A 22,967-nucleotide genomic window follows, 5' to 3' on the forward strand; every position below is an offset into this window, starting at 1 on the left:
GTTTGATGGGCACAGTGAGGCTGCAATAGTTTTTTTTTTTTTTCGCCCCCCCCAAAAAATGTGAGCATCAGCCGTCACTGATATACACTCAAATGCCTCACTTGCTCAAGGCCTCTTATACTTCTCTTCTTTCCCAACACTTCACTTGCTCATAACATTGCTCCTCCAGCACTTTACTTGCTGCAGACTGTTACTCCACCAGCACTTCCCTTGCTGCAGACTGTTACTCATCCAGACTAGCTTGCACCATATGGTTAGGCCTGACACTACTTCAGTCAGGCCTTAGTGAACTGCCTTTTGCGGGCAGGGACCACGGGCACCTGTGGTGTAGAATAGTTCAGGTACTGGCTGTCCTCTATTCAGCTACCACTCCCAGATAGCTCTCTTCAGGCCCTGCCAGCCAGCCTGGCTGCAAAGACCTCTTTCCACTGCACTTCCCACAGTCCTCTCCTCTGGCTCTGCACCTATCTGAAACTGCAATCTCCCAGTTCTCTCAGACATGCCTCCCCAGTCTTCCCAACTGTGATCATTTACCAGCCCTCCTGGCTGCGACCAGTGGTCCTCTCTGGAGACTCTTAGAAGTGTTCTCTCCCACGGTCCTCTCCTTGCTCTCTCATGTGCCTCTCCTTCCAGGATCTCGTTACTCTTCTTGGATGCACCCGAGCCTGATGCTACCTGTGAGTCACCCAGCCCTGCCCTGAGCCACTCCCAGCCCAGAATGAAAACAAACAGGCCTAGCCACCAGCTAGGCCTGCCTACATCTTCCTACTCTTTTGAAAAGTCCTTACTCTAGCACCTACCTTACTAAAGGGTGCTACACTTTTTTATCATTTGACTGAATGTGCAGCTCTGTCTGCTTCTGAGCGGACCACTGCTTGGCTTTTGATCCCTTAGGAGCCTTTCTTGTGAAATCTATTCAAAAAAGCTAAGCCAATGGCTCTTTACATGGCAGGTGCAAGAATTCTGTTATGAAAAGAAAGAGATTCCCAAGAAAAATCATCTACAGTAGAGCTTAGAAAACCAACATTGCCGGTTTGATGGTCAGATTTATGGAGCCTTTATTCCCAAAGACAATCCCAAAGACCCCTTTCACACCGGGTCGTTTTGCAGGCGCTATTGCGCTAAAAATAGCGCCTGCAAACCAACCTGAAACAGCCGATGCTGTGTCTCCAGTGTGAAAGCCCCTAGGGCTTTCACACTGGAGCGGTGCGCTAGCAGGACGGTAAAAAAAGTCCTGCTAGCCGCATCTTTGGAGCAGAGAACGTGCGGTGTGTATACCACTCCTCCACCACTCCTGCCCATTGAAATCAATGGGTCACCGCGGCTATACCACCGGCAAAGCGCCTCTGCAGAGGCGGTGTGCGGTGGTTTTTAAGCCTTTCTTGGCCGCTAGCGGCCGAATAGTGTCGCAAAGTTGGCGGTAAAGCGCCGCTAAAAATAGTGGCAGTTTACCGCCGACGCCGCTCCCACCCCAGTGTGAAAGGGGCTATAAAGTTTATAAACTACCACATAGATTTTGTCAGTAAGTAACCCAGATAGCAAGGATAACTTGCCACAAGTTTGTGGCAGTGTTGAATTGTAAATCTGTTAACTTATTGCACATTTTCACTGGCAGAGCACTTGCCGAGCACTTGAAGCACAAGTTCTAGTTGACGCTTTTCCAATTTGAGGCAACTTTGCATGCAAGTCTCTAGCAAGAGCAAAGTTACGGTGGTAAATCTATAGCTTGAAATTCAGCCACATGACCACAGTGACCCCTGTGGTGGGATGACTATTGCACAACATAAGTGAACCAGAACTTGCAGCAGACTGGTAGAATGTCTGTAAAGAAAGTTGCTGCAATTGTGCAACAAATTTGTGAAGCCTGGCAAGTCTAGCAATAGCCTAGCAAGTCATTTTAAAACTTGTAGCACAATTGCTTGCTATCTGGGAAAGCCTTATTATGGAAATGGTCAAGATTATCAGTAAGAAATTAAATATAAACCCAATCTAGCTGCAATGAACACAAATATTGTTTAATATCCACTTAAGGACCGCCTCATGTAAATATACGTCAGCAGAATGGCACGGACAGGCACATGCACATACCTATACGTCCTCTGCTTGACGTGGGTCGGGGGTCCGATCCGGACCCGCCCCCCCGGTACATGCGGTGGTCCTTAAGCCTCGGGGAGCAATCCGGGACGACGGCGCGGCTATTCGTTTATAGCCGCCCCGTCGCGATCGCTCCCCGGAGCTGAAGAAAGGGGAGAGCCGTATGTAAACACGGCTTCCCCGTGCTTCACTATGGCGGCGCATCGATCGAGTGATCCCTTTTATTAGGGAGACTCGATCGATGATGTCAGTCCTACAGCCACACCCCCCTACAGTTGTAAACACACACAAAGTGAACACTAAATGTTACAGCGCCCCCTGTGTTTAACTCCCAAACTGCAACTGTCAATTTAAATGCATTTTTTGCTGTGAAAATGACAATGGTCCCAAAAATGTGTCAAAATTGTCCGAAGTGTCCGCCATAATGTCGCAGTCACGAAAAAATCGCTGATCGCCACCATTAGGAGTAAAAAAAATAAAAAAAATTAAAATGCAATAAAACTATCCCCTATTTTGTAAACGCTATAAATTTTGCGCAAACCAACCGATAAACGATTATTGCGATTTTTTTTACCAAAAATAGGTAGAAGAATACGTATCGGCCTAAACTGAGGGAAAAAAATGTTTATATATGTTTTTGGGGGATATTTATTATAGCAAAAAGTAAAAAATATTGAATTTTTTTCAAAATTGTCGCTCTATTTTTGTTTATAGAGCAAAAAATAAAAACCGCAGAGGTGATCAAATACCACCAAAAGAAAGCTCTATTTGTGTGGAAAAAAGGACGCCAATTTTGTTTGGGAGCCACGTCGCACGACCGCGCAATTGTCTGTTAAAGCGACGCAGTCCCGAACTGTAAAAACCCCTTGGGTCTTTAGGCAGCATATTGGTCCGGGGCTTAAGTGGATATAGTTATAGTTAATGAAAGGCCAGTTAAACCATTGAATTTGTCAGACTGAAAGTGGCTAAACCATTCTTGGTTCTCTGTCCTAACCAACCTGTCAAAATCTGAGCAGTGATATTATTGTTATTACCATCATCCTCTATAATGTAATGTGTCTTCTGGCACTCAGAGTCCACTGCTCACAAAAGTGAGGAAAAACATTTGCTAGTTATTCATAATAACTCGTTTTATGTGAAAGTTCCTAAAGAAGACTCAGATACATTTACACCTTGTAGTTGTCCAAGATGTAAATATGTTCTTAAGTAAAATGTTTCCTGTTTATATATTTGCATGAATTGCAGCACTGTCAAATTTTGACACCTTAACCCACTTATTTGCTCTAACCTCATCTGTTTGGGTTGATACAGTTTAACTCACTCAGTCCATATTTGGTTTTATATACTTGAATACATTTTCATATTTTTTGTATAACCTGTTATAATAATATTTTTTCTGCATACATACTGTATGTATACTGATACGGTATGTCCCTGTTTACTATACATTTTAATTTCCATTTATTTTACCTTTCTATACCTTCCACATAATATTTTTCAATGTACCCAATTATGCATGAGGCTTTTTTTTCATCAAACTGGTCTCAATTAATTTTGACCTTGTGCTGAAATTCTTGGAGCACCGCTCAAAACACCACTGTGGAATCTCTGTGTATATATGTTTTGGGGGATGCTCGGACCAAGGAGACATGAAGCATATATGGTGGACATGCCCCAAGGTCAAACATACTGTATGTGACTCATTGCTCTACTGTAGGGTTCAGATAATATATAGGGTTATCTGTTTTGTGAGATGCATGTACCGCTCAAGATAAGATTTGGTAGCTGTTCTTACTGTCTAGACCAGGGGTCTCCAAACTGCGGCCCGAGGGCCAGATGTGGCCCTTTGCTAGCCTTTATCCGGCCCTTGGTGCAATATTCCTCCCACTGACACCAACAAGGGGGCACTATTTCTTCCACTGATACCAATGATGGGATACTATTCCTCTTACTAATAAGGGGCAATACTATTCCTCCTACTGACCACCAACCTTGAGGCCATATTTATTCTCACTGATGCTGGGCTCAGGAAATTTTCTGCCCCACAGGCAGCAATCCGGCCCTCCTAAAGTCTAAAGGACAATAAACTGGCCCTTGGTTTGAAAAGTTTGGAGACCCCTGGTCTAGACTCACATTTCTATTGGTTCTGTATTCAGATGGCTTTGATGAAAACATATTGTAAACACTACTGGATGAAGAAGGGCTTTTTTTTTCCAGGAACGTAGCAGAACGGCGCTCCGCTACCTCTGGTGCTGACCCTGTGTTTGCTGCTCACTGCTGTCACTTGTAAACACTGGAGTTCCATTCCTGTGTCTCCAACTGACAGTGCAGCTCTCCCAGTGGCGCATACAGAACCCTCCCTATCCTGAATATCTCAATAACAGCAGAGGAGGGGGTGGGCCTTGGTGTAGGTGAGGGGGTGGTACCTCAATCCAGTAGGTGCCGATATTCCATCAGAATACGCGACCCATCATCTAGTTTCGCTGAGTGCAGTCTGTAAACGATGGGCTTCGGCAGGCAGGAGCAGCAGAGGCTAAGTGATCTGACATCACTCTCTTCCTGCTCAAGTTCCACCCACCAATGGGCAGCAGGCGGCAACAGGCTGAACGCTGCAGGCAGTGCCCTCTCTTCTCCCCTCTAGTCTGCACAGGTACATTGTTTGATACCGGTGCCTGAGAATAATGAGTAGAAATAAAAAGTAGGCTTTCTGCACAGCAGAAGAGTTAGGGAGCAAGATAGAGCCCTGTGTGCAGTAAGACTTTGCAGTGTGACCTAGTGTATGTGGCTAAGCAGTTTCTTCTAGAAGAACTAACTTGTAAAATTTTATTTTACAGGAAGCTGGGAGGGAATAGTTTTCACAGAGGTGGTGTACCTGGAGACTTACAAGGAGTGATTATCTGTGCCCCATGCAGGGCAATGATTTACCAAAACAAGGATGTATGTTCAATGAATCCCTGTGTCGGAAGTCCCATTGTTATCTATTGGGAAAAAGGTTCTGTACAGACACTGCTTTTCCCAATGTGACATTGGTGTGAGGTGTACAGCCCCAAAGCACTCAGGGTGAGTTCAGGGAAAAGCACCCACACCCACATGGATGTCATATTGGGACACAGCGGCTGTGTTAATGCAGCCACCAATGGAACTGCTTGTATGGGAATGCATGGAACACCTGCGCATCCCTGTGTGGGTAAACAGGGCCCTGAACAGGGCACAGATCAAACCACCCCTGTGAATCAGGCTTTAGGGATGTGGGGGGTGAGCTTTACTGGAGGTGGAGGGGAGATTTGGGCTGCTTGGTAAGATCTAAGCTGGGGTGGATGTGGGCTTGAGGAGAAGGGTTTCTTACTGTTAGAGGGGGGGTCAATTTTGGCTGTATTCCGTACAGCAGGGATGTATCTTGGCCTAGGCCGACAAGGCCTAGGCCTAGGGCAGCACTTTGCAGGGGGCGGCACGGGCACCAAAGCCGCCCCCACACGAAAAAAAAAGACCCCTGATCCGTCCATTTATTTAATCGGCTCCCGCGGCTGCCTTCTGGCTCCCTCATAAATTTAGCCCCTGGCGCGGCAGCCTGTAGCGTGGCACTTGCGCTAGCAACATACATGGGGCATACTTGGCCAGGAGGAGGGAGCGACTGACGCCCGCATTAAACGGCCGGTGATTGGCCAGACTGGGTGCATGTCATACCAGAGCCGGACATCAGTCCCTGCCCTCAAGGAGCTTACAATCTAAAGTCCCTAACTAGCATTCATACATACATACACATGGTAAGGGCAACAATTTAGACAGGAGCCAACTGGATTGATTGATGTAAGTATGGAGTGAATGGTGCGTGAGTGTGCTAATGTACAGAGAGTAAGAGGCGGAGCTCTAACAGGAAAAGGTGGAACCTAAAGTGGAAGGGGTGTGGTTTACAGATGATAGGGCGTGTCTTAAACAGGAAGGGGTGGGTCATATTTAAATTAGGGGGCGCATGAATTTAGTCAGGCCTAGGGCAGCACAAAACCTAAATACACCTCTGCTGTACAGTGGCCTGGGCATCACTAGCTGCACACTCTGCATTACTTACTCCTGATTCCTGCACTCTCTGTATTACTTACCCCGACCCCTGCATTCTGTGCATTGTCCTTTACTCTGTGCATTACTTTAAGGAAGGCCGCCCTCCCACGTATCCATTTGGTCACACCCACCCTTTGATGTAGCCCGGGGGGGGGGGGGGGTAGTTGTTGAGTTCCTGCACTGTCTCTGAGAAATAAAGCCATTGGAAGAAGTACATTTTTATGAAACTCAGCTGATATGTTCTGCTTGTAGTATTTTAAATAAAATTCAGCAAGCTTTGAAATTGAAAGATTACCCTCTTTCAGCTGATCACATATATTTAGGGAATTGTCTACAAATATATATATATATATTTTAACCAAAATAGTTTTTTATAAACTTTCTTTATTCATTTAAAGAAGAAAAAGTGTTTCCAAAATATTTTTTTAAATCCAGAATGAACTATTAAAATGCAGACTGGAAAATTCACTTACATGCCTTGTTAGTAATGACATCAAGAAATGTGGAAGTTTATTAAAAAAACTAGACTAATGTGAAGCTCCATTCTGGTAATTTAAAACATATGTGATGACTCGTCCCAATTTCCAACACGCAAAAATAAAATGGATAATTCTTACCATTTGTTTGGTGTCACAAAGTACAAAATTCACTTTTATTTTAGTCGACACTGTCTTTAGTGAAAGCTTTCCTCTGGAACATCACTTGTCAAAAGACCTGACTATCAAAATATATAACATAAAGCTTTAATAAACCTGAAAGTGAAATAATAAAAACAGGAGCTGCTGTTTCTAGCTTCGTATAAAAAAAATGCTAATCAGCTGATTGTCATTCTGAATCTGCGGCTTCAACATTTTCTGAGCATGAAGATCAGGAATACAGACAACTTGTTGCATACCTATTCTGGGTCTGTGATTCCTGTAAAAAAAATGTATCTCGCTGTCCGAAGCTAACCTAATCTAAAACAATATTGCAGTTTTGGGAAGGCATTAGTGTGTTTAATCACTCTATATATTCTGACTCTTACATGCTGACCCTTTAATCACAGGTCGCATCAGCATTACGGTTTCCCTCAAAGGGCCGGTCGTATCTGTTAAACTATACAAATGTATCTACTTTTTATCATAGTAAATAAATGCCTCTGCATTCAATTATGACTGGTTTAAGTAACAAATTAAGACATAAAGTGGATGCAAACCTGATTCATGAAATTTGACCTAAGCACTATGGGCCAGATTCACGTAGAGTGGGCGCAGCGTAACGTAACCGGTTTACGTTACACCGCCGCAAGTTTTCCGATTTAGTGCCCGATCCACAAAGCACTTACCTGGAAATTTGTGGCGGTGTATCGTAAACAGGTCCGGCGCAAGGCGGCCCAATTCAAATGGGGCGGGTACCATTTAAATTAGGCGCGCTCCCGCGCCGAACGTACTGCGCATGCTCCCGTCGCAAATTTCCCGACGTGCTTTGAGCGAAATTACGTTGCGCCGACGTTTTGTGAATTGCGACGTGAAAAAAAGACTTACGCCGGGAAAAAAAAAAATAAAAAAAAAAATTCAAAAGCGATGCGGGAAAGACAGGCATACTTTAACATCTTGGAGTACTTTTACACCATGTTAAAGGTGCCCTATCTTTGCGACGGAAATCTAACACTTGCGACGCCGTAACAACGGGAAAAATCTTCGTGGATCGCCGTAACTCCTAATTTGCATACCCGACGCTGGTTTACGACGCAAACTCCCCCCAGCGGCGGGTTCTTCTGGCTATCTATGCGTAACTGATTCTATGAATCAGTCGCATAGATAGAAACAGATATACGACGGCGTATCAGGAGATATGCCGTCGTATCTCTTTTGTGAATCTGGCCCATATATCTTAATGCCACGTACACGCGATCGTTTTTCGGCATGAAAAAAACAATGTTTTTAAAAAATGTAATTTAAAATGATCGTGTGTGGGCTTCACATAATTTTTCGGCTTCTGAAAAACAACAAAAAATTTTTTGAGCATGCTGCATTTTTTAACGACGTTTTAAACAATGTCGTTTTTCGGGGTTTGTAAAAAATGATCGTGTGTGGGCTAAAACGACGTTAAAAACCCACGCATGCTCAGAAGAAAGTTATGAGACAGGAGCGCTCGTTCTGGTAAAACTACCGTTCGTAATGGAGAAAGCACATTCGTCACGCTGTAACAGACAGAAAATCGCGAATCGTCTTTTACTAACATGGAATCAGCTAAAGCAGCCCCAAGGGTGGCGTCATCCGCATGGAACTTCCCCTTTATAGTGCCGTTGTATGTGTTGTACGTCACCGCGCTTTGCCAGAGCATTTTTTAAAAACGATGGTTTGTGGGCAACGTCGTTTTAATGATGAAGTTGGAAAAAACTTTGTTTTTCTACATGCCGAAAAACTTTGTTTTTTTTCATGCCGAAAAACGATCGTGTGTACACAGAATTTGTGTTTTCTTATCTCTCTCCAAAGCTCTAAGTCTCGTGTCTTCCTGCTGCTCCGTTCTTGAGCTATCAGCATAATAACTTTAGCCCAGTTCCTTGACAACCGAGATAGAACCAGCCTGAAATGTGTGTTGGGTGGGTGCTATAAATAGATTAGCAGAGAGCTGGTCTATTCACAGTACAGCTCTGCACATTCCTTCCTTCCTTTGCCTGTGAAGTGGGATTTAAGTTTCCTAGTTAATTCCAGGCAGCCTAGTATTTATTTTACCGATTTATGTTTCTTTGTTTTAAACAAACTATTTTTATTTTTCTGACACTGAAAAAACAACAAAAATGGCGATGGAAAGCTGTACTTAGACCCCTCCTCCGCCATTTGAGCCTATCTACTAAATAAGATGAAAAATGCAAGGATGAAGTCGTTGTATGTGGTGGAATACAGGCATTCCAAATTACAGCATGAATAGACACCACTAATGCTTGGGTCACACTGTTGTGCAGAGCGGCTCACAGCAGGGGTCCGGTGTGTCCCTGTTCTCCGTTTCAGGGATGAATCAGGTGTGAATTTTTGTCTAGATTCAGACCTGAAGTGGACAAGAAGACACACAGGACTCCTCTGCAAACCACTCCACAGCCATCCTAACGGAGTGTGAACCAGCTCCATTGAGACGGACATGCAAATTGGAAAACATTGAAACATTTAAAGAGGTATACCAGTTGAAAGTTACTTTCAAAGTACTTGTGCCGTCTCATCTAAGACATCATAAAAGCATTGATACTGTCCACTTATGCTCAACAGTAGGCTACCAGAGTTCAGAATATGAAAGTCCTTAATGACATTGTGCATCCCAGAGTCCTCTATAGCAATCAGCACTATGACTAGTGCTATTTGTGGTGAGAAATATTTAAAAAAACTGTCTTCAAATGATGATGTGGAGGAATATATAGACACTAATTAAAGTACAGGAGATCGATATGGAGGCAAAAGGAGCAATGGGATAGTCGTATGGATTTATCCATCTGATGATTCACAGATAATTCTCCAGATACTCAGGATTAAAGCAAAGTTTACCCTCCACACCCACCCCCCAATATTTTTTGTGCCTTACCTACTTCAGGGGGGTTCTGCTAACTTTTGATAGTCACCCACCTAGTGGATCCAGCACTGTGTAGCTAATAGACGGTTCTTCTCAGGCAGCGATTGGTTCTGCTCTGCCATGTTTCCCTGTGGGATCATCGCTGGGCTGCTGGCTGTTCTGGGTTCAGCCATAACTCCTCCCGAAGATGCATGGACAGGTGCACCCCCTCCTTCCTTTTTTTAGTGAAAGCCTATGTCTCCTGGGATATGTAACATACATATCCTGGGAGGCAAAGCGGGCAGTTTGCGCGTCATTTGCCTAAGTCGAGTGACATGCATGGGGAGGCAGGGTGGACTTTATATTTAAAAAAAAAAGAGGTAAACCACGGTAAAAAAAAGAGCAAAGCTCTACTCCTGCAGAGGACGGGAGGAGGGGTGGAGAGGCGGGATCATTCTTGGCAGGCTAAATGTCAGCTTTAAGTCAAGCTCTGAACTGAGATGACCAACCATTTAACTCAATTCATACCCAGCATGTAAACCATTTACAATAAGAGCCTATTCACAGTACAATTGCCACTAAGTTCACCACAATCCCAGCCCACACAAATCCCAAAAGAAAAAACTCCATTGGTACTTGGGGTGCAACTTTACTAAGAAAAAGGACTCTGAAATCGATGATAAGATTGTTCTTAGAATGGCTGGGGTTGCTGGACCTAGAGACTAACCAGTTGCATCAGAAACATACTTACCATACCTAATAATGATAATACAATTTATTTGTAGGCGCCTTCTAGAACACCCAAGGTCTTACAAAGATAAAAATTAAATATTGAAGTCAGACAGAGTGTGCTAGTTTAAAAAGATGAGCTTTGAGAAGTGATTTGAAACTGGGTAAATCAATGTTGCGGATGTCAGGTTGTAGGGTATTCCAAAGTCGGGGGGCATAGCAGCTAAAGGCTCTCAATCCCATAGTGGTCTAGTGGGCAAATAGAACATTGAGATGAATAGAAGAAGAAGACCTGAGAGGAAGAGGGTCTGTTCATATGCAGGAATTCAGGAAGGTACAGAGGAGTGAGGTTATAAATGACCTTAAATGTAAATAACAGAATCTTGGAATCAATACCATATTTGACCAGAAGCCAGTGAAGGTGCTGAAGGACAGGAGTTCTGTGATTAAAGAAGGGGGTCCTAGTGATGATGCGAACAGTTGCAGTTTATTAGGGGACTTGAAAGGGAGACCAAAAAGAAGAGTTACAGTAATATATGCGGGAAGTGTCCAGATTGTGAATGAGCATGGCAGTGATGTTGGGTTTGAGAAACAGACTGAGACGATTTGTCTTTCGTAGATGGAAATGTGCTGACCAAGTGACATACTGATGTGGGCTTGGAAAGATAGTGTGCTATTGTGGATGACACCCAGACTCTTTACCTGAGGGCAGAAAAAGACTATGGATATTAGCTGACAAAACTGTTAAAGGGAATTTTTTTTTTAGCTAAATAGCTTCCTTTACCTTACTGCAGTCCTGGTTTCATGTCCTCATTGTTAGTTTTTGCTGTAATCCTTCTCTGTTCTGAACACTTCCTGGTTGTCTGTTTCCTGATGAAAAAAGTCATGGGAGCTTTCTTTCTGTGGTCACTAATCAAGGAGGTGTGATTACTGTGTGTCTAAAACCCCTCAACACCAATCAGTTTTGTTTTTCAAACCATCACTGCCCTGTATTGGCTCTGTGTAGCAGAGACGCAGGAAACATGCAAAAACAAAACTGAAACTGCAGGTACATTATATGATTGACTTTTATCTATTTTTAATCATTTTTAAAATGAATCAGTTAACTATTATGTCTCTATACCCTGTAACCAGTCATTTCAGTAAAAAAAATTTTTTCCTTTACAACTCCTTTAAGCTTTGTCAAGGTGGATGTCGTAACAGTGAGAAGAACTGTTTTTTTTTTCACTGTTCAATTTGAGAAAGTTGAAATCGGTAAGGGATTTGGGTGGAAGGGTGGTAGTAAGTTTAGCGGACAGATAGAGCTGGGTCTCCTCCACATAGCAATGGAAGTGGATGTTAGATTTACAAAATATGAGACCAAGAGGAAGTAGATTATGAAGAGAAGGGGCCCAAGGACAGAACCCTGGGGCACACCAGTAGAGAGTAGAGATGGTTCAGATTTGAAAGAGATGGCCAATCGTGTGAGCTGCTTTAAGTGCTACAATGTTGAAACCTACTGTATATTTGCAAATTGTCCATTGATTGATGAGCCTATTTATTGTAATGTTGCATTAAGGGACAGACGATCATGGTTTTCGAGCCAGTAGGCTAAGCCAGGAAACAAAAAGTAGGCCATTTCTGTTAATGATAAAATGTTGAATGCATTGCTTGACTCTGTCAAGATTAGTCTGCCGAAACTTGATTATTTCAGGGCTGGTGTACATGAACTTTACGCAAAGATTACACTAAACCCACTAGATTTGACACCACCCTTCTTCGGATCTCTTGCCGCCCACTGCAAGAACCCCCCGCCCTTCCCCTTTCTCTTTACCCTTTCCTTTTCTGCCAATCTCAGACTGTCTTTCCTTAAATCTTCCTTTCAGTATCTTTATTTCTCAGTCTCATCTGAAAAATTCATCAGGCCATCGGGCATAGCCCTGGATGAGTTGGTTGCATGGTTAGATACCCAGGACATATTTCATACTCCAGCATAATATGCTATGATTTAATACTATTAATCTCCTTGTTAATATATGGCTAACCCATAGGGTGCTCATTGCAGGTATCGGCTCCCCAGGTCCTCGGAGGGCGTTTATTTGTGCAGTTCCTTGCAACCCACCCGTGGGCCGTGTTCTTCCTTCTTCTCCCCCCCGGGTTTTCGGGTGGCGCTCGTATGGGGCTCCCTTTGGTTTTCCCAACGGTTCTGTACAATTTTGACCATGAGAACATCCATTTGATAACGGTGATTTTCTGTTCGGGTCTATTTATGTGATATATACATGTACATGTATTTTTGATCTCAAACTTATGCTATGTATATTTTTGTAGAATCAATCATCCCCCTGAAGAGACCTTTTACAGGTCGAAACGCGTCGGGGCACGCACACCACGCAGTTTTATGCAATGTTGTATGTAAGTGTACTTATATTGTATAATCTGTACTGTATCATCAGATCCGGAAGGGGTTCTCTTTTATTGTTACTGTATTTTATCTGTATGATATCGACAATCAGCAAATAAACCATGTTTTACTCAACTACATTGTTATATTTACACTTTGGCTGTCCAAAGCCCCATGGGGTAAATTTCCTTTTCCTACAGATACCCAGGACTGTTCACAGTTAGGCTCCCGTTGAGATAGAATCTTCAAACACTTGTTAAATATCGGACAATGCCCTATGGGCATTCCTGGGACCTGAGTATGTTTAATTACCTTTATGTATCTAATTTACAATTGTTTTCAGCAGCTTTTTTTCCTTTAATTTACTAGCATTTTTATTTTTCCTTCATAAAATGCTACTTTTTTTCTGTTATGTTCATTAATGATGTATACTTTTCACTGTTAAGCTGTGAAGTTGCTATGGATATTCATAAAATTATTTGTAAAAGAATAAAATGGTGGAAGTTGCAACTTTTTATGCCACACAATAATTTGCTACTATTTGTCAAATCTATAATGTCAGTAAAAAATACACTCTAAATAAAACAATGAAACAATCACAATCCACATTTCATGCTTTTAACATTTTCCCAAAAATATATGACAATCCAATTACTGTGAAAATAAATGTTAACAGTAAAAACAAACATTTGAAGGTGCTGAACTGCACTAAAGTCTCATGTACAGTGTGTTCATGCATAAGATCTTGCATACTACTGTGCATTGTGTGATTTATTATTGGGCTGTCAATGTACCACAACAGACAAAAAACGCACATAACACTTTTTTACAATGCAGCACACAACAACTCATGGTAGTGTGTTGTGGTCAGTTGTGGTGTATTGTGTACAGTGCAGTGATGCACCATTCAGAACTGATGGCATTACAAAGCAGGGCACATTTAGTCGTATGTCATGATAACGCAAATTTTAACGCAGTGTGAATGATCTCTAAATAAAAATACTCTGCATCCCAGGCAATAGTCAGAAGGGGCACAGCCAAACTTGTTTTTTTACGGGTATAGCTGAGATTTGCTTATAACTTTACTTATGTACAGTATCTCCCAAAAGTGAGTACACCCCTCACCTTTTTGTAAATATTTTATTATATCTTTTCATGTGACAACACTAAAGAAATTACACTTTGCTACAATGTAAAATAGTGAGTGCACAGCTTGTATAACAGTGTAAATTTGCTGTTCCCTCAAAATAACTCAACACACAGCTATTAATGTCTAAACCGCTGGCAGCAAAAGTGAGTACGCTCCTAAGTGAAAATGTCCAAATTGGCCCCAATTAGCCATTTTCCCTCCCCAATGTCATGTGACTCGTTAGTGTTACAAGGTCTCAGGTGTGAATGAGGAGCAGGTCTGTTAAAATTGGTGTAATAGCTCTCACTCCCTCATACTGGTCACTGGAAGTTCAACATGACACCTCATAGCAAAGAACTCTCTGAGGATCTGAAAAACAAAATTGTCGCTCTACATAAAGATGGCCTAGGCCAGTGATGGCAAACATTTTTGAGCTCAAGTGCCATACTGACATACTACAAGAGTGGATCAGAGACCACAGGCATATTACAAGAGCGGATCAGAGGCTGCAGACATATTATAAGAGTGGATCAGAGACCGCAGACATATTATAAGGGTGGATCAGAGACCGCAGACATATTACAAGAGTGGATCAGAGACCGCAGACATATTATAAGAGTGGATCAGAGACCGCAGACATATTATAAGAGTGGATCAGAGACCGCAGACATATTACAAGAGTGGATCAGAGACCGCAAACATACTACAAAAGTGGATCAGAGACCGCAGGCATATTACAAGAGCGGATCAGAGGCTGCAGACATATTATAAGAGTGGATCAGAGACCGCAGACATATTATAAGAGTGGATCAGAGACCGCAGACATATTACAAGAGTGGATCAGAGACCGCAGACATATTACAAGAGTGGATCAGAGACCGCAGACATATTACAAGAGTGGATCAGAGGCTGCAGACATATTACAAGAGTGGATCAGAGGCTGCAGACATATTACAAGAGTGGATCAGAGACCGCAGGCATATTACAAGAGCGGATCAGAGACCGCAGGCATATTACAAGAGCGGATCAGAGACCGCAGACATATTACAAGAGTAGATCAGAGACCGCAGACATATTACAAGAGTGGATCAGAGACCGGAGACATACTACAAGAGTGGATCAGAGACCGCAGACATATTACAAGAGTGGATCAGAGACCGCAGACATATTACAAGAGTAGATCAGAGACCGCAGACATATTACAAGAGTGGATCAGAGACCGGAGACATATTACAAGAGTTGATCAGAGACTGCAGACATACTGCTTTGCTTTTCACTGCATCAAACAGACCTGCAGCTTCTGCAAATCTGCACTAGTGATGCAGCAGCCCATGTTTTCCTGAATGAGTTCATGCAATCATTAACCACTTAAGACCCAGGCCATTATACAGGTTAAAGATCTTGGGCCGCATTCAGATACATTGCAGTATCTGTCGGCGCGGTGTAACGTATCTCATATACGGTACGCTGCCGTAACTTAGGGCGCAAGTACCGTATGCAGAAAGAAGTTACAGCGGCGTAACGTATGTGTGTCGGCGTAAGCCCGCCTAATTCAAATGGGGATGATGTGGGCGTGTTTTATGCAAATTCACTGTGACCCCACGTATTTGACGTATTTTACGAACGGCGCACCCAGTGCGCATGCTCGAAATTACGCCTCAAGTCGTCATTGCTTTAGACGTGAACGTAACTTACATACAGCCATATTCGCGAACAACTTATGCAAACGACGTAACATTTTCAAAACTCGACGCGGGAACGACGTCCATACTTAACATTAGCTACGCCTCATATAGCAGGGGTAACTTTACGCCGGAAAAAGCCTAACGTAAACGACGTAAAAAAATGCGCCGGCCGGATGTACGTTTCTGAATTGGCGTATCTACCTAATTAGCATATTAATCGCGTAACTATACGGAAGCGCCACCTAGCGGCCAGCGTAAATATGCAGCCTAAGATACGACGGTGTAAGACACTTACGCCGGTCAGATCTTAGGAATCTTAGGGAAATCTATGCGTAACTGATTCTCTGAATCAGTCGCATAGTTACGACCACGCACATTTAGAGATACAACGGCGTATCCGGAGATACGCTGTCGTATCTCCTTTCTGAATCCGGGCCACTGCCTCTTTTTGCGATTCGGCACTGCGTTGTTTTAACTGACAATTGCATGGTCATGCGACGTGGCTCCCAAACAAAAATTGGCGTCCTTTTTTTCCCACAAATAGAGCTTTCTTTTGGTAGTATTTGATCACCTCTGCGGTTTTTATTTTTTGCGCTATAAACAAAAATAGAGCGACAATTTTGAAAAAAATGCAACATTTTTTATTTTTTGCTATAATAAATATCCACAAAATAGATATAAGAAAACATTTTTTTTCCTCAAATTAGGCCGATATGTATTCTTCTACCTATTTTTGGTAAAAAAATCGCAATAAACGTTTATCGATTGGTTTGCGCAAAATGTATAGCATTTACAAAATAGGGGATAGTTTATGGCATTTTTTTTAATATTTTTTTTTTTTACTACTAATGGTGGTGATCAGCGATTTTTTTCGTGACTACGACATTATGGCAGACACATCGGACAATTTTGACAAATTTTTGGGACCATTGTCATTTTCACAGCGAAAAGTGCTATAAAAATGCACTGTTTACTGTGAAAATGACAATTGCAGTTTAGGAGTTAACCGAGTTGACCGATTGCGGGACACCTACGGCGATCGGGGTCCGCGGGTCCCGCAGGCGCGGTCACGGAGCTTCGGACCGGGTCGCGAGCACTCCGGCGGTGGCGCACTCGCTACCCCGCGACTGGGCTCTTAAAGAGGATGTACAGGTACATGTTTGTGCCCAGCCGTACCATTCTGCCGACATATATCGGCGTGAAGGGGTCCTTAAGTGGTTAATATTACCTATCTCACATGCTTAAACACCTTGTAGGTACCCACACCAACAGCACCTTGTTTTTCTTGTTTCCTCCTCCTCCTCTGCTCTGTGTTTTTTCTCCCGCGCTGGGGCGGCCTCTGCACTGACCCCGAGGCAGGCCCCAGTCCCAGCCCAGACCACCCAGTCCCTCCCTCCTGCGACTGTCCCTGGCTATTGCTAAGGTGCTAAGTCCACTTCATTGACCAGTGAGTCCACACTGCGTATAACAAGGTAACTTACTCTGCTCCACAGACTCAGTGTCAGTCTCACTCTCAGCAGACACTGACAGACTCAGTCGGCTCCTTGGGCTTGAGACAAGCTGCCTTCCAGTTTGTTCCTCTGGAGTCTGTCCTCCTGTTCTCCCGCCATGTCCCACACTGCCTGGCATTCCACAAAGAGACTCCCATCCCCTCCCTCAGAGATCATCAGACTCATCAATAATATAAAATGAAATATGAAAAAGTCTGCGGTGATAGCAGACACGGCATCCTGGCGTGCCCACAGAGAGGGTTCCGTGTGCCAGCTATAGCTATGCCAGCTATGGCATGTGTGCCATAGGTCCACCATCACTGGCCTAGGCTATAAGAAGATTGCCAGGACCCTGAAACTGAGCTGCAGCACTGTGGCCAAGACCATACAGCGGTTTACCAGGACAGGTTCCTTTCGGAACAGGCCTTGCCATTGTCGACCAAAGATGTTGAGTGCACATGCTCAGCGTCATATTCAGAGGTTGTCTTTGGGAAATAGACATATGAGTGTTGCCAGCACTGCTGCAGAGATTGAAAGGGTGGGGGAGTCAGCATGTCAGTGCTCAGACCATATGCCGCACACTGCATCAAATTGGTCTGCATGACTGTCCTCCCAGAAGGAAGAAGATGCACAAGAAAGCCTGCAAACAGTTTGCTGAAAACAAGCAGACTAAGGACATGGATTATTGGAACCATTTCCTGTGGTCTGATGAGACCAAGATAAACGTATTAGATTCAGATGGTGTCAAGCGTGTGTGGCGGCAACCAGGTGAGGGGTACAAAGACAAGTGTGTCTTACCTACAGTCAAGCATGGTGGTGGGAGTGTCATGGTCTGGGGCTGCATTAGTGCTCCCGGCACTGGGGAGCTACAGTTCATTGAGGGAATCATGAATGCCAACATGTACTGTGACATATTGAAGCAGAGGATGATCCTCTCCATTCGGAGACTGGACAGCAGGGCAGTATTCCAACATGATAATGACCCTAAACACCTCCAAGATGACCACTGCCTTGCTAAAGAAGCTGAGGGTAGAGGTGATGGACTGGCCAAGCATGTCTTCAGACCTAAACCCTATTGAGCATCTGTGGGGCATCCACAAACAGAAGGAGGAGGAGCGCAAGGTCTCTAACATCCACCAGCTCTATCATGTCATCATGGAGGAGTGGAAGAGGACTACAGTGGCAACCTGTGAAGCTCTGGTGAACTCCATGCCCAAGAAGGTTAAGGCAATGCTGGAAAATAATGGTGGCCACACAAAATATTGACACTTTGGGCCCAATTAAAGACATTTTCACTTAGGGGTGTACTCACTTTTGTTGCCAGCTGTTTAGACATTAATGGCTGTGTTATTGAGTTATTTTAAGGGGACAGCAAATTTACACTGTTATACAAGCTGTACACTCACTACTTTACATTGTAGCAAAGTGTAATTTCTTCAATGTTGTCACATGAAAATATATAATAAAATATTTACAAAAATGTGTTGGGTGTTCTCACTTTTGTGAGATACTGTATATATCCAAGGCTTTTTCTGTCACAGAATAAGTGCATGTACTCAATTATTTCTAGCCTACTTCCATTTATCTGAATGATCTTGAAGTTTGAAAGCTTACTTATTGAATAATCTCACACACATACCTTCCTGAATGCAGAGACATATAATCACTATGCCTAATATTGTGTCACCCATTTCACAGAGCCTGCAATTTGAACAACAACTATACTGCAGAGGTGCTGAGAGAAGTTTCAAAAGGCATAGGCAGTATGGGAAAAATCATTACTGCTTGCAGGCAGCAAAGTACCATGGAACATGTAGTCCTTAGAAATTGAAGGAAGCATGATCAGCAGAGAAGAAGACTGCAGAGAATCCAGGAAGTTGTGGAAGTTGTGCTCCTTAAAAACAACCACACAATCTTTTCGGAGAGCAGCCTGTATTTCTCTTGTGGTTACCTGTGGGTTTTTCTTTGTACCCTGAGAAATTCTTCCACCAGTTGTGGCTGCAAACTTTCTTGGTCTACTAGACCATGGCTTGGTAATAAAAGAGCCATTAATTTTCCACTTCTAAATAAGTGATTGAACAGTACTGACTGGCATATTCAAGGCTTTGGATATGTTATTATATCCTTTTCAATCTTTGTAAAGTTTTATTACCTTGTTACGCAGGTCTTCTTTTCTACCTCCTCGTGGCTCAGTGTCTAGCCTGCTGAGCACATCCACGTGAGAGCTAACAAACTCATTGACTATTTACAGTTGCAATAAAAAGTATGTGAACCCTTTTGGAATGATATGAATTTCTGCACAAATTGGTCATAAAATGTGATCTGATCTTCATCTAAGTCACAACAATAGACAATCACAGTCTGCTTAAACGAATAACACACATATAATTAAATGTTACCATGTTTTTATTGGACACACCATGTAAACATTCACAGTGCAGGTGGAAAAAGTATGTGAACCCTTGGATTTGTGAACCTCTTTTGGCAGCAATAACTTCAACCAAACATTTCCTGTAGTTGCAGATCAGACATGCACAACGGTCAGGAGTAATTCTTGACCATTCCTCTTTACAGAACTGTTTCAGTTCAGCAATATTCTTGGGATGTCTGGTGTGAATCGCTTTCCTGAGGTCATGCCACAGCATCTCAATCGGGTTGAGGTCAGGACTCTGACTGGGCCACTCCAGAAGGCGTATTTTCTTCTGTTTAAGCCATTCTGTTGTTGATTTACTTCTATGCTTTGGGTCGTTGTCCTGTTGCAACACCCATCTTCTGTTGAGCTTCAGCTGGTGGACAGATGGCCTTAAGTTCTCTAGCAAAATGTCTTAATAAACTTGGAAACCATGATGCCCCCACCACCATACTTCACAGTTTGGATGAGGTTTTGATGTTGGTGTGCTGTGCCTCTTTTTCTCCTCACTTAGTGTTGTGTGTTTCTTCCAAACAACTCAACTTTGGTTTCATCAGTCCACAGAATATTTTGCCAGTACTGCTGTGGAACATCCAGGTGCTCTTGTGCAAACTGTAAAGATGCAGCAATGTTTTTTTTGGACAGCAGTGGCTTCCTCTGTGGTATCCTCCCATGAAATCAATTCTTGTTTAGTGTTTTAGGTATCAAAGATTCGCTAACAGGGATGTTGGCATATGCCAGAGACTTTTGTAAGTCTTTAGCTGACACTCTAGGATTCTTCTTCACCTCATTGAGCAGTTTGCGCTGTGCTCTTGCAGTCATCTCTACAGGACGGCCACTCCTAGGGAGAGTAGCAGCACTGCTGAACTTTCTTCATTGATAGACAATTTGTCTTACCGTGGACTGATGAACAGCAAGGCTTTTGGAGATACTTTTATAACCCTTTTCAGCTTTATGCAAGTCAACAATTCTTAAGTGTAGGTCTTTTGAGAGCTCTTTTGTGCGAGGCATCATTGACATCAGGCAATGCTTCTTGTGAAAAGCAAACCCAGAAGTGGTGTGTGTTTTTTTAGGGCAGGGCAGCTGTAACCAACACCTCCAATCTCATGTCATTGATTGGACTCCAGTTGACTGACACCTCACTCCAATTAGCTCTTGGAGATGTCATTAGTCTATGGGGTTCACATACTTTTTTCACATGCACTGTGAATGTTTACATGGTGTGTTCAATAAAAACATGGTAACATTTAATACTTTGTGTGTTATTAGTTTAAGCCAGGGGTCTCCAAACTGCGGCCCAAGGGCCAGATGCGGCCCTTTGCTAGCCTTTATCCGGCCCTCAGGGCTTTATTCCTCCCCTTGATATGAGGCACTATTCTTCCCACTGACTCCAACAAGGGGGCACTTTTTCTTCCACTGATACCAATGATGAGATACAATTACTCCTACTAATAGGGGCACTACTCTTTATCCTACTGATCGCAAACTATGAGGCCAAATTAATTCTCACCAATGCTGAGCCCTGGGCTTTTTCTGCCCCCGCTGGCCACAATCCGGCCCTCCTAAAGGCTGAAGAACAATAAACTGGCCCTTCGTTTGAAAAGTTTGGAGACCCCTGGTTTAAGCAGACTGTGATTGTCTATTGTTGTGACTTAGATGAAGATCAGATCACATTTTATGACCAATTTGTGCAGAAATCCATATCATTCCAAAATGGTTCACATACTTTTTATTGCAACTGTATACACAGACACTAATTGTTATTTAAAAAGCCACAAATGTGAGAAATGAACCTTTAATTGCCATTTTAACCTGTGTGTACCACCTTCTGTGTCTGTACCAAATCCAAACATTCCAGGGTATGTAAACTTTTTATCAGGGCCATTTGGGTGATTTCTGTTATCATTATAATTTTAAAAGGATCCAAAAACGATGTGATAATAAATGCCTTCATGTGATTGCTATCCTTTTTGGCATGATTAGTCATATTTTCAATATTAATTTCCAAATTTCACAATTTCTGCAAACTTTTAAGCATGACTGTATATGTAAAGCACATTGTTAATAGACAGCTCTATACAAGTGCCTGTAATAATATAATATTGTATAAAAAAATGATAAATTATTTGAAGCAGATTTAAAGCTGTTGCAAGTATTGCAACCTTTGCACCGGCATTGAGTTTTCTATTCCCCCATACAAAATAAAATCATTTCCACCTGTAGCTTAACTTCAGCCTTAATATGGACAGGTTTTAGTGTAACTAAATGTAATGAACACACAGAATGGTGGAAACTGGATGCACTCTGAATCTTTCAGAAAACAAACAGGTGTATTTATAATATGCAATGAAGGGGTTTCCTGTCTTTAACTTGAAGCATCACCGTGAACTGTACAGTTTTCTTGATCACTTTAAAAATAATGGATAATGAATAGACAAGATGTTTAGGCTGCTATCATTTATGTCAAAGCAGAGGTATAAAACTTTCCACAGATTATTTTTTCACGCCTGTGCCCACACATTTAAAAACACTGAAGATATCATATAAAACATTTTCTTATTCTGAATTCATATATTTTTGTTATGCTATCCCTTTCGCATTCTCCTCTCATCGACACTCACCGAGCTCCTAAAAGCAGCACAGTTTGGTTACAAGGTGCTCCAGGATTTGACACTAAGGCAGATTCAGTGGAAAAAATATATAAAAACTCACCATTTTGTAGAGCTTCATGGACAAGAATCAGGGTGAAAAAGAGCCAGAACTTCATTTTGGTAGCAGGCTGGGGTGCCCCAAAGGAGCCTTACCCCAAGACAGTACGTACAATGAGCAAAGTCCCAGCTTGCTGTCAGTTAGGGATGATGTAAAAAAAAAAAAAAAAGCTGCAGGAATGTGGACTGCTGATTTGTATTTTCCAAAGCATGAAGAGAAGCTTCTGAAGGATCAAGTTTCAAGAAATACAGGAGAAAAAAAAGATGAAACTTAGTGAAACTTGCCTGCTCTCTGCTGGTTACTGGACAAAATGTTCTGCAATGAGCTAACTATAATATTCATATTTAACTGTTCGCGGCATGGGAGGTGACTCTTCATGTATGGTCTATCTCTATGTAACGATCAATAAAATAAGTTTGAGACCCTCCAACATTTTCACCTTTGGTTATTACCAGCTGCTATGTTAAATTGCATTGTGAAAAATGTGTAATTACACAAAGGTAAACATTTTGAAAAGTTAAGAAAACTGCTTAAAAATATTCCTTTTAAGGGCAAGATTGAAGATCTTCCCATCTGTTGTCCCACACTGACAGCTATTAGGACTGTCTATGGGCCTCTATTCCTCTTTGTGATGAATAGGGCTTACTACATGTTAGTGTAGGGCCACAAATCAACAGATCAGGAATACAGCTTTGTGAGCAAAAAAAAGAAAGAAGAATTAAGCACAGTAGAAAGCTAATGCATCAATATCTTAGATCTT

The 22,967-nt window shown here is 42.6% G+C and overlaps 1 protein-coding gene across 1 annotated transcript in view; it reads right to left on the reverse strand.

Moving 5' to 3' along the window:
- The window catches only part of PDGFRL (platelet derived growth factor receptor like), a 155,078-nt gene extending 132,704 nt beyond the window's left edge, over window positions 1–22,374 (reverse strand). Inside the window, exon 1 of the mRNA XM_040334592.1 lies at window positions 22,211–22,374. Coding sequence (XP_040190526.1) covers window positions 22,211–22,265 — 55 coding nt within the window. The 5' untranslated portion in view covers window positions 22,266–22,374. The remainder of the gene's footprint in view (window positions 1–22,210) is intronic.
- Window positions 22,375–22,967: the final 593 nt, after the last annotated feature.

Source organism: Rana temporaria, chromosome 1 (genome assembly GCF_905171775.1).
Source record: "Rana temporaria chromosome 1, aRanTem1.1, whole genome shotgun sequence".
In the NCBI taxonomy this organism is placed as follows: Eukaryota; Metazoa; Chordata; class Amphibia; order Anura; family Ranidae; genus Rana; species Rana temporaria.